Here is a 13,126-nt window from a genome sequence, read left to right as displayed (position 1 = left end):
CAGTCTCTTGAGATGCGATAAAAACACGGCAATAAGAAAATAAAAGGAAATTTTGAGTTTTTCAATAAAATGTGTGAGACCGTAGCATCGTTTGTTCATCTGGACATGATCATTGGCTCTGACTGTGATTCATTTTGATTGGTTTTTGAGTCCGTTCCCTGCCCAGGTGGTACTGGGGATGGACATAATATTGACTCATTAAAAAATCAAGCAGATGGCCATGACATTGCAGTGAATGATGCAATATATTATTATAATATATTGTATATATAAAATATATATATATATAATATATATTGTATATATGTAAAATATATATATATATATTTTTTGAATATCCAACATAGCAGTATTTTAAAGATATGACAAGGGGCTTCCTTCAGGGGTGTACAAGAACACACACGCACAGCACTGAGCCAATCACAGTGCAACACTGACTGTTATAACCATTCAAAACACGACAACTCACTGGTACATTAATGGCAGTAAATTCTAAAAATATATATGTATATTTTGACAGGCAAGGCCTGACTCATCTCTCCAATGATACATTCCACTAATTTGATCTATGAATTGAATGATATTTATTCCTGGGCCCTGTCAAAGTTTGATTACTCGGGGAATGTGGTGAGTACAATGTACCTAGCTGGCAAATCAAAAGAAGCCTTCTGAACACATCTCCATCCAAATGCAGCCTGTTCGCTTGGCAAAGATTTATTCATATCCGTTTCAGAACTGATTAATTTAAGTGTCCATCAGCTGGCCATATTCGGCGCATAGAAATTCATCATACTGCGACGGTATAACAACACATTCAGACAATTTTTTGCATGAGCAGATTCCAATGTGATATCCATGGCTTGGCCCTAATTTAAAAACCAGTGCTTTGTTAAGACATCAATAGGCATTACCTTGACAACCAGCACAAATGGGTATTCGGCTCTAGAGCAGCAACAGTACCTTGCTTTAAAAAGTAATAATAATAAAAAAAAGATTTACTCAAAGTTCTCTTGGGGAGCTGTTGTTATGTAGCCCAAAAGCAGGTGTCTGTTGATTCTAGTTTGCTGTGATGCAGCAGCCTGTTCATGTGAAATTCACATATTTGGCAAGTGTAAATCAAAATTACCATTACAACATTATGATTAATGTAATTCTCACGCATAATGAATTATAATGATGAAGATAATTATGATTGTGTTAGGATAATGATTTCTAATACAGTTATTACTATTGCTGAAGTGCTTCCCATCGAACACACAGAGAAATAGGCAACATTTGCTTGACTTGACTGGCAGGAATACACTGTGAATTATTGGTATTATAATTCAATGCCATGCAGATGAACTCCCCCATTGATTACATTGATTAGTGCTCACATCTCCGTCTATAAAATTCAAAAGTATTGATATGAGCATAAATATGGTAATAAAAAAATGTATTTTCTTTGGCCTTGTTTTGGCTTTCTTGGTTATGAATGGTGATTTGAATACCTGTGACATCCAGTACATATATATTTTTAGAGTTCAAAATTTAAATTGAAAAGACTGTTTAGATGAGTTATGGGAAAGCACAAGGACAAATCTCTCTCTCTGCCAGCTAAATCAAGATTATGAAAATAACTAATAATAAAGAAAAATCTAATATAAATATGAAATATAAAAATGAACATGCACAAGATTGTTGATTTCACATTTTATTGAAGTATGAAAAATCACAATAATTTTTGGCTTTCTCTAATACAGCAGAAATGTTGTTTACAACAACACGGGGATTTACCATTCAAAATGAAATTTCACCGAAAATCCAGTAATTCAAAAAACAAACAAAAAAATCAAACACTACGGTTATGACACACGTCAAAACAAACAAGGGCACGTCGGAGCTAGCAAATCACGACTCCCGTTCGTTTGGGGAACAGGGCGTTTACAAAAAAAAAAAAAAATTGGCGGGTGCAATCAACCCGCCCCCGTGCGGCTCCTGGCGCTGCGCCGCCACCGCCGCCGCCGCTGCCTCCTCCGCCGCGCGCGTTTTACACGCCCCCCAACATCTGGCGCATGGCGGAGGCGCGCAGCGCGTCGGAGTCGTCCGAGTCCCCCCTCATCACGCTGATGATCCAGGGCAAGTAGGCCGACACCTTGGTGTAGACGGCGTACTTCTCCACCTGGCAGTTCTTGTCGAAGGAGAGGATCCCGGCGGCGTACACCCTGTCGTCCGTCGGGTCCAGGACGGCCAGGGCGCCCCCCTCGTCCCCGAAACACACGTTCTCCTTCAGCTCGGTGGCGCCGGTGCAGAAGGTGCGGTCGTCCACCTGCGGTGTATCTCTCAGCACCCGCCCCCCCTGCTTGTACTCGGCCCGGCACAGCCCCCGATTCACCACGGGCACCACCAGGTACTTGAGCAACTCGGAGAAGGTGAAGGTGTTGCCCCACCCCCAGCCCGACACCACGCCCCGCGTTCCTTCCTTATCCTCCAGGTCCTGGCCGGCCCCGGGCAGCGGGATTGGCTGAACCTTCTCGCTGACGACCACCTGCTTCTTCAGCTTGATCAAGGCCAGGTTGTTGTCCCAGGTGGAGGCATTCTGGAAGTCTGGGTGCAAGAACACCTGCGCAGAATGACACTGAGTTATGAGTGAAATCCAAATGGCAAGCTCTCGGGTATATGGGTATGTATGGCGGCATCTGTAAAAGTATCGGTAGAATTCCTTCTCTGCGGAACGGTGAACAGCCTATGTTCAAGGCTCCAGTCATCAATGGTGCTAATTTGTATTCATGATTTATCATTTCATTTACATTTATTGTGATGTACAGATAGCAGGGAATTAATAAAATGTCTCTGAAATTATATCAGAGACAGCTGCGTGCTCTATCCCAGTCTAAAGCCATTTCACATATTATCATCAGCATCTTTACTGGATGCTACAGTACGTGTTACAGTAACACTTTTGTCCATGCACAGACTGCATGGCAGTTAAGACTTTGGTTTCGCACACTCATAAATTAATAATCTGGTGAGCTCCAGATTTGACTGATAAAGGGGGGGGGGGGGCGGGGGGTAGGGGGGGAGGGGAGCAGGGAGTGGACTTGGTGTTTCACCTTCTCCACTTCCACCGCCTGGGCCGGATCCAACGTCCTGCGGTTGGTGGTTCCCACGTACACCAGGGGAAGGTCTGTGGGCTCCCTCTTGGTCGGCTGGCCGGTCTTGTTGAGGAACAGATTCCGGCCGCTCGTCAGGATCCAGCGCTCGGAAATCAGAGCTCCGCCCCCAATCCCGCCGTCCAGAACGCTGTCCGAATACTGCAGCAGCACCTGCCAGGGGACGTTCCGGGTGAGGGACCCCCCCACCAAGCGCCGGGATCTGATCTGAGGCCCTGGGGAACAACGAAAATCACAGTCAATGCCAGGCTGCCGTTGGAACCAGCACCATAACTTTAATATGCAGACATATGCGGCCATTTTAGGGTTCCACTTTACTTGAACCCTTCGACACAAGGCTGACAGGACACTGTCATACACTTGACATAACTGCTGTCACATGCGTTATGACAAAATTACTACAGCTGATATTAGACATTTATATTTAGTCAGTATATTATTAAAATTGCTATATTACTCTATATATACTGTATAAGATATATAAATATACAGCAATATGATATTGTGCGAATTGGCAATTTTACTAACTGATTTTATGTACATATCACAATTATTATTATTATTATTATTATTATTATGTCAGCCTATGCTGGTTTGTATTTCCTATGCTATACTTCCATAGTAAAATGTTCATCTCACACATGAAAATAAAGCATCGTTGATTTGAACGGATCTGAAAAGTTTGCCACGGTTAGTTAAAATGTTCAGGGTTCTTTTTTTTCTTTTTATTTTTTCGGAATGTTGGAATAACAACATACCTGATGCATACGAGAGGCCCACACAAAAGGCAAGGAGCAATACAACCACAGGAGACCTGGAAAACAGCAAGAAACATCAACAATGGTCTCCATTGTACTGTTAACAATAGTCTCCATCATATCCTGAAAGGTTTGGGCACAATAAAATTCACCCCTGCCAGTTTTTACCCCCCGCCCCCCTTAGTCTATTCACTGTGGAAAATAAAATAAAAAATGAAAAAAGAAACACTTACTGCATTATGGCGAAGGTGGATGCTAAGGGTGGTGTTTTGGTTTCCGTGCTGGAGAGGCGCACTGACAGCTGAGGTCGGTTTGGGCTTTTATACCCGCTGGGGAGGCAAACCCTGACCTGCCTGGGATACGTGCTGTTCTGGGTGATTTCACCACTTTCCGATAACCAATAGAGGGGCGGTCCAGATATCCCGAAATGGCAGAAATTTCAGTGTCCTTGGCAGCGGCCAGTTTTTGGACGCAGGCCATCCGCATTCTGCTCAGTGTTAACCGAGCAGTGGGGCTAAATTATTTGAAAGACAGCTCGTCTTGTGGTAAGCCATTAAAATGCTAGAAAAAAACACAGCCATCAAGCTGCTTAATTCATGACATTGAAAAAACTGTATTAGAAGCACAGAAATTAGTTTAAATATATATGCATCAGTTGTTTGGTAACTATGTTGGCTTTATATATATTTTTTTTTTAAATTATTGATCAGTCTCATACTCTGTTAAAAGCATGCTTGTGTGTAATGTTATGTATTATTTAAAGTAATATCTGAAAAGCAGTATATATGTATACAGTATGTACCATATCAGGCAAAAAAACATTCAATTTATTAATAAACAAACATCGATATATGCCTATCATAATAGTTTCTGTTTGTACAGTCCTATAGGAATATGCCTCCATGATATTAATGGCTATGATAACATTTTATTTATCAACATTTATGAATTTCAGAGTTTTGTTAGATTGCCTGACCCTTTGTCAAGAAATGGGATTTTTTGATATTGGTGGAACTTCCAGAAACTTCCATTGCTCGCACTTCCCAAATCTTATCTCACATTGGAATTGGCGTAACAGGGCAAAAGAACATGTTACTCAATTGTCCACCAAATACTCAAATTGTGATTGCAATCCAGGTTGTCTATTATGTAATTATTGAGCAATTTGACTGTTTATCCAAGGATACTGGTTTTGATAGTGGAGCGATGGACTTTTTATTATGATGTAATTGACAAATGCCCTTAACTTGGGCAAATTATAAAATGCTAACATTTTACATAATAAGTAATGAAAATGGATATTTACTGAAATAGTTCAGCCAAAGAAAACCACTGCTTTGCACTGTGGATTCTATGTCACATACATGACAGTGGTAACACCATTCCACAACATGAGAACTTATGTACAGGTAGAACTGTTGCCAAAAAATTAATTGAAGCTTTATATTTTGAATGAACCGATGAATCAAAATAAAAAGAAAGAGTGCCTTTATTTTAGCTTCCAGTAAATTTTTCTTTAAGGAACAACGTGCTGTTGGCAGTTCAGCAGTGGGTCACTAAAACGAGTACAAGGGGTCCATACAACATTCAAAATTATGGGCATAAAATGGTTCCAAATAGTAAAAATTGTCAGAACTGTCAGTCCGTGGGGCGAGGCGGATCCACGTGCAGGGGAAACACACGAACGTGAAGAATTAAACACTAAACACCACTCTGTACGAAAACAAATAATACAGGAAAACCACAAGAGAACAGCTAACTAACGCGAGAGATAATTAACCAGGAATCTCACGCTAGAAATCAGGCTGAAGTCAGAAATACCTACGAAGGCAGTGAAAACCGAACTGAAAGACTGAACAAAGACAGCGCACCGAAATACAGAGAACAACCAGGTGAGACTAATGACACTCAGGTGAGGAAACCTAACCAACCAATAAAGCAATGATAGAAATACTAACAAGGGGTACAAGCGTAACAACCAGACACAAGGGAACACAACAGAGAACGTGAAGCTAAGCAGGGGATACATGGACAGGGCTGAGATGGGATGGGATGGGGGACCAACCGGCCTCTGGCGTCCAGGAACTGTGAGAGGGTGACAATGTGAACAATGTCTGGACACTGGGATGTCCTCCTATAATGCAGTATCCCCATCACAACACTGGACAGTGGCATCAGCCCAAGCCAAGGATTTTATAGCATCACTTAAGACCATTCTGCTAAAAGAAAACATAAAAGTCATTAAATGTCTTCAAATTAATGTGCTTTGGCATTTTTATGACTGGGTTTACACCCTTTCTCAGCTCAGAAAACAACAGAGTGAATGAAAAGGAACGGAGAAGAGTTTTGAAACTTCCCCCTGTGCATTTTTGAATATAATGTGATACGCCCTTTTGACAGGGGATCTGATTACATTGTGTTGCATAGAGCTATTTTTAGGCGGCCACGCCCCGACAGCGTATGTGGCTACGGAAGGCTGGTGACTGGGGTTTCATTTTTGAACAGCGGGTTTTAATTTTGGAGGAACAAAGCTTTTCAATCCCACAGACTGCCATTACAGGCTCGTGTTTTTTCAATGAGTGAACTGAATGAATGCGTGGAAAGCCTTTTCTTTTTTTTATTCTGACAAGATTGTGCTTCTGACCATAGCTTTTTACAGCGCTGTGGCTGCCTACTAACCTGACGACGGAAGTAAGAAAGATATTTTTCATCTTTATTTAAAGGACTTAAATTAAACATGACTCAGTGAGAAGTGCTTTACAAAGGTCCGTTTTTGAGGAACAAGGAGGAGGTTTGACCTTTCTCTGAACAATCAACCTTGCACAAAGTGCCGTGGTCTGTTCAAAGCAGTTACATAAAGCTCAGGATTCAGATGAGGGGAAGAGGATCACTTGTACAACTTGTATTGGTGTTCTTGCTTGACACTGTGTCCCAGAGAGGAGATTCATTTTGTGTCTAAATCATATCGCCAAAGTATCCGCAGGGCCCAGGGAAAGGATCCATTCGGCTCAGATATCTGGGATGGCTTCAGGAGTGCGCTACATACGCTTCCTCCCAGTCTTCCGGCTCTGCACAGACTGTAACACAGTACCAACCGCAAAGAGGACGTCACTGCTAATCTGCGTCACGCGTCCTTGAATCAGTCTCAGCCTTGGGCTCTGTAGCTTCATTACTGTGGCCACGTACGCACGTGCTCACACACACACGCATGCACACACACACACACACACATGTACACACACACACACGCACGCACACACACACACGTGTACACACACAGGTGTGCGCGCACACACGCACACGCACACACACACATGTACACACACGCGCACGCGCGCACACACACACGCACGCACGCGCACACACTCAAGTTTTAAATACTCACGTTTTAAGAGCCGTACTACAAAGAGAAACCAGCTGCGTTTTAATGGTTGTGATAATTAAAATAAAAAAATAACCCGCCTCAAATTGTTTTGTTTACAATTTGTTCCCTTTTGAACAAGACTGCTTTTGTTTGTGGAAAATCCCAGAATCCCCCCTGGGACGATATCGAGCGGTCCTATCAGGCGGCGCCATCAGTGCCCGTAATTTAAGCTGAAAAGGGCCCGGCGATCTCGAGGCACGAGCCTGTGTAAAAACCGTCTGCTGTCTCATCAGCCGACCTCCACTCATCCGGGTAATTGGACACGAGCGCAACGCCTCAGACAGCCGACGGACGAAATAGAAAAAATGCAAATGAGGTGTCTCCTGACGAATTACTGTGCAGAGGAATTCAACGGCTTCCTCCTCTCACGGGTGAACTGCGTGGAACTGGGTCCCGCCTGTTCTTGCGTCTTCCTGCCCGTCCAAGATTTTAAAAGTGACCAGAGACACTGTCTCTCAACTTCCCAACGCTTTCTCTTCTTCTTCTTTTTATTTTTTACTATAGCTCCTGTTATTGACTCATTGACCACATCACCACACTGATGGTACCGCAAGGGTATTTATGCATTGGCAATCGTATGGCCGTAAATACCAGGCCGTTTTATATTTACACAGGTGTGAGGAGGAGGTAATCACTGCTAATTTCCATAGAAATGTATTATTATTATTATTATTATTATTATTATTATTATTATTATTAATAATAATAATAATAATAATAATAATAATAATAATAATAATAATAATACATCTTTATTTATATAGCACTTACCCAAACTAAAGTTACAAAGTGCTTCACTAAGCAAACATTTAAAACAATGACCAAATAAAATAAAACATTAAGATTATTTAAGAGCATATAAGAAATGTAATAAACAATAATAATAATGAAATAAAACACCAAAGATAAATGCAAACAGAAGACAACAATATATTGATTGCACTCATGATAACGCCTATGTTACATACCAGGGAAATTTAAAGCTATTTAAAATCAAAATGAAATATATATATATAAGAACAAGAATTGGAGCTGCAGACCAGTATGGATACTTTGTGAAAAAACATGCAAAAGATGCTGCACATTGGTCCTGAAAGAACAAGCTCCCTGTTACACAGTCACAAAGGTTCATGGAGAATTACCCATTTGAAGAGTTGGTTTTTATGAATGCTTCTTTTAAAATTCTAAACCAGTATTCTAGAACTCTGTTGCTTTCCATTACCAGTGATTGTAACATCAGCATTAGAACGTTCAGCAAAGAACATTCTAATCACGTATTTGTGATCTTACACCACGATGGGTTAAATGTGTCCCTCATGGAGAAATGCTTGCTGAAATACAGTCCCACACATGACCTGCAGCCCCGCTCTCATTTACAGATGCATCCAGTATGCTGGTCTCCAGGGGTTACTGGCCAATCCTCTCTCTGTATTTGGGGAGGAGCTGATTCACGCACAGGCTTTTGAGTTGAAGTCATTGGGATGCACACCGCTGCACTGCAGGAAATGACACGTTTGCTTTTGTAACAAGAGCATCCTCCTGTATCCAGTCCCAAGGCTGTACTGCACGTACAGGAAAATGCTGGTCATTGTACAGGCATCTCTGAGGGCCGGCTGTTCTTTTGGTGGGAACGGAGGGAATTCAGATTTCTGTATCCTTTCACTACAAAAGAAAAAAAGAGATACAGTATCTGAATGTATTTTTTATTTTTTTTACCTCCAAGCCTATGACCTGAGGTAACCACCTGCACACGGCATCGTTATAGCAACAGCACACCCCCTGGCCGTCTGTGTGAAATCCAGATGGCGGCGTGGCGCTCATTCAGTGCAGGAAGGGAGGCTGCCTCGCGACTGTTCGGGTTCGGGGGAAAGATTGCGGCTTCTAGCCTGTTAAACAGGACGCGTATCCAAAATAAGCCGCCTTTGATGTAACATATTATTCAAGGTCCCTGTCTGTCCTCGGCTGTTCCTAAGCTTTACATGTATCTGCTGGCCAACAAAAGCTCCAGAATTCAGAATAAAAGAAATTAAAAAAATGATCAAGGTGAGTATGTTCACCATTGATTAACTCTCTTTCTGTGGTTTCAGGATGCATGTACACCACTGAGTAACTCCACTGAGTATCCTTTAGGTTTGATGTTCATTTCTAAAACCAATATGCAACACTGCCCCCCATTACACATAAAAACCTAATACATTAGAATACATAAAATAGACACACTTGTGTAAATGCTAAAACATATTGATGTTACTGAAAGACGTGAAACCAGCCATCCATCCATTTTCTAACCGCTCAGTCCAGATCAAGGTCGCGGCGGCAACAAGACAGACAGAGCAGCCCAGACGTCCCCCTCCCCAGCGACTTCCTCCAACCCAAGATGTTCCCAGCAGGTAGATATAATCCCCCCATTATGCCCTAGTTCTTCCCCTGGGTCTTCTCCCAGTGGCTGTGCCCAGAACACCTCCAGAGGGAGGTGCCCAGGAGGCATCCTTATCAGATGACTGAATCACCTCAACGGACTTCTTTCAATGAGGAGGAGCAGCGGCCCTGCTGTGAGGTCCTCCCGGACGGCTGAGCTCCTCAGCCTACCTCAGAGAGTAAAATGGACTGATAAATGGACTGCATTTATATAGCGCTTTTATCCAAAGCGCTTTACAATTGATGCCTCTCATTCGCCAGAGCAGTTAGGGGTTGGGTGTCTTGCTCAAGGACACTTCGACACGCCCAGGGCGGGGTTTGAATCGGCAACCCTCTGACTGCCAGACAATCGGTCTTACCTCCTGAGCTATGCCCTAGAGTAAGCCCTGCCACCCCGTGGAGAACCCCCACTTCAGCCGTTCGCACTTGCGATCTCACTTTTTTCGGTCACTGCCCACAGCTTGTCGCCGCAGGTGAGAGAAGGGATGGAGATTGACTGGTAGATCGAGAGCTTTGCCCTGTGGCTCTTTGGCTCCTTCTTCTGCACCACTGCCCGAAACAATGGCCACATCGGCCGCTGCACCCAGACGCCGGTCGATCTCCCGATCCCTTTTTCCCCTCACTCGTAAATAAGACCCCAAGGACACTTGAACCCCTAACGCCTGGGGCTGTTACTCCCACCTCACTTAAGGCGATCAAGCCGTCTTTTTCTGGGAGAGGACCACGGCCACAGGTTTTGAGGTGCTGATCCTCGTCCCGACCGCGCGACACTCAGCTGCAAAGCGTTCTAGCGCGCGTCAGAGGTCGCAGGACAACGAGGCAAAGAGGACGACATAAAATCCGCACACACCAGAAATGTCACCCCTATGTCTCCAAACCAGACACACCCTAGACCTCGGCCGCGCCTTGAGAGATCCTGTCCGTGAATACCGCGAACGGCAGAGGAAACAAGGTCCGACACCCACTTTGAACGAGCTTGACTCAGTGCCAAGAAAGCGAATGCAGCTCTCAGCGTACAGGGACCGAACGGCTGGCAATAGCGACTCCTGCACGCCGTACTCCCTCTGAGCCTCTCACAAAATACCCCGGGGGAACGCGGTCATACGCCCTTCTCCAAATCACACTTTCTGTTAGAGCGAAAAGAGAGGGTTGGGGAGGAATGCTGGGATTACATGCAAACGCAGAATACCGCTCACTGTCTCCTTCTCTCGGTAATTCGGCTGTGCCCTACCTGGCTGCATCCCTCAGCGCAAAGGCTGACTCACAGCTCCGGTCGGAGCGTCTGCACGCGTGTCACGCCATCCTGTCATGCTTTTTGCCCGTCAATGCAAGTCTCAGGAATCGTAGCTTCTCCTGCAGAGGGTCATGCTTTGTCCTTCATGACAAAGGGGTTAACATGTGCTCTGGAAGAGGGAAGGAAGTGCATGCACATGCGTGTGTGTGTGCGTGCGTGTGTGTGTGCTGTGTGTGTTTGGGTGTGTGAGTGTGCGTGTGTGTGTGTGTGTGTGCATGTGTGAGCATGTGCTGTGTGTGTGTGTGCTTGTGTGTGTGTGTAAATGTGCTGTGTGTACTTGTGCATGTTTGTGTATGTGCATATGTGTGTGTGTTTGTGCTGTGTGTGTGTAAGTGTGCTGTGTGTATGTGTGTGTGTTTGTGGATGTGCATATGTGTGTGTGTGTGCTGTGTATGTGCTGTGTGTATGCGTGTTTGTGTGTGTGTGTGTTTCTGTGAGCATGTGCACACGTGTATGTGTGTGTTTGTGTATGCATGTGTGTTTCTGTGTGCATGTGCATATGTGTGAGTGTGTGTGAGTGTGTGCATGTGCATGTGTATGTCCATGTGTGTGTTTGTGTGTGTGCCCAGAAATAAGCATTGTAACGCTTATTGTGCTGGTTTCACAAAAGCAAAATTCGAGCATTTTCCCTACCATCATTACTGTAGCTGTCAGCCTGGACTCTCATGGTATGCGCATCATAGAAACCAAAATGAACTGTGATCTACAAAACTAGTAATTTGTCTTTTAATTACTGCTACTAATTGCTCTTCCGTGGTGTAATTACGGTTTAGTTACTGTGGAAAGCTGTACAAACGTGGAACTTCATAGGATTACTGTGCTTGTCAAATTGGGAATTGTAAAAGCAAATGTGGGATTTCTCTCACACACTGGTTAATACCAGCTTGACAGCACACGGGTGATAATTTATTTAGGTAAACAGTTTTTATCAAACGCTTGACTTGGGATAATGCTGCGATAGTCTTGGGGTATCCTTGTAACTGTCTCACAATTTATTTAAAAAAAATTTGGCAATCGTTTTCACAAAAATATTAAGAATGTCAATATACTTGGGCACTTATAAATGCCTCAAAAAAATCCTTATATGAAATGAGCCCTTGGTTGGCATGTGCCAATGCACAGCTTTGCCTGTGCTTTCAGTGGGCTATTTGAGCAAATCACTGTCTTAACATGAATCTGCTGTCATACTAAATTGAAAGCAACAGGTCCCTGCGATGAGAATAAGTTCACTACTGGGCATGAGAATGCATTTGCACTTGCGTGCGTGTGTGCGTGTGTGTGTGTGTGTGTGTGTGTGTGTGCGTGTGTGTGTGTGTGTGTGTGTGTGTGTGCGCGTGCGTATGTCCTCTGTACCCTCGTGCGTGACGGAGAAAAATGAGAAAGCAAATTTAGAACTCAAATTATGCTTTCCTAAAGAGAGGGAGCACAAATAAAGGAATGGGTCGTGACGTCCCCGTTGCAGAGTGTGCCGTGTGACGTACCGTGTGACCCTGTACTCACAGCTGGGTAATAGTGGAGTATGACAGCCCTGTGTCAGGCTGTCTGGAAGTAAGGCACTCTGTGTACCCCCCCCGGACCTAACCCCCCCCCCCCCCCCCTTCCCGCGATACCCGGCACATGAGCCAGATAAGTGCAGCTGCACTGACTGTACCCAGGGGGGCATCTCTCCCCTGCAGCGGCCGAAATATACAGGGGTGGGGAAAGGAGACAGAGAGGGAGGGAGAGGGAAAGGGTGAGAGAGAGGGAGAGAGAGAGAGAGAGAGAGGAACTCTCACAAAAAATTCTAATTCTCCTGGGAGAGGAAAGATATACATACAGTTATGACTCTTATTGTTAATAAATTATAATTAATTGTCATTTGTTGTTTTATTAATTTAGTTCTTGTTTTTGCATGTACTTGTTTGGCGTTTTTTTATTATTTTGTTTTTTATAATTGATGACAGTACACTGTACACTATGTACATTGTAATGTGTTTTGTAAAGCTTTGGCAACGAGAGAGAAAGAGAGAGAGAGAGAGAGAGAGAGAGAGAGAGAGAGAGAGAGAGAATAGGGTTGGATATCCAGAACTGGCTCCAAATG

At 43.8% G+C, this 13,126-nt stretch overlaps 1 protein-coding gene across 1 annotated transcript; it reads right to left on the bottom strand.

The window, feature by feature from the left end:
- Positions 1-1,722: 1,722 nt before the first annotated feature.
- hp (haptoglobin) lies at positions 1,723-4,272 on the bottom strand. Its single transcript, XM_035416948.1, has 4 exons — positions 4,144-4,272; positions 3,911-3,966; positions 3,093-3,367; positions 1,723-2,602 (listed from the first exon to the last, which is right to left on the bottom strand). Exons 1-4 carry the CDS (start codon positions 4,146-4,148, stop codon positions 2,030-2,032), a joined length of 909 nt encoding a protein of 302 aa, XP_035272839.1. The 5' UTR covers positions 4,149-4,272; the 3' UTR covers positions 1,723-2,029.
- Positions 4,273-13,126: the final 8,854 nt, after the last annotated feature.

The sequence above is a fragment of the Anguilla anguilla genome, chromosome 5, assembly GCF_013347855.1.
Source record: "Anguilla anguilla isolate fAngAng1 chromosome 5, fAngAng1.pri, whole genome shotgun sequence".
NCBI lineage: Eukaryota > Metazoa > Chordata > Actinopteri > Anguilliformes > Anguillidae > Anguilla > Anguilla anguilla.
The sequence above is the reverse complement of the archived record's forward strand: the minus strand, read 5'-3'. Positions and strand labels throughout refer to the sequence as shown.

Bases quoted from the DNA above. Each gene is read 5' to 3' on its own strand.
- hp (XM_035416948.1), bottom strand. The intron at 3,368-3,910 runs GTATGTTGTTAT...GTTGTTCCCCAG, and splicing joins GGGCCTCTCGTATGCATCAG to GGCCTCAGATCAGATCCCGG. The intron at 2,603-3,092 runs GTGAAACACCAA...CATTCTGCGCAG, and splicing joins AGGCGGTGGAAGTGGAGAAG to GTGTTCTTGCACCCAGACTT.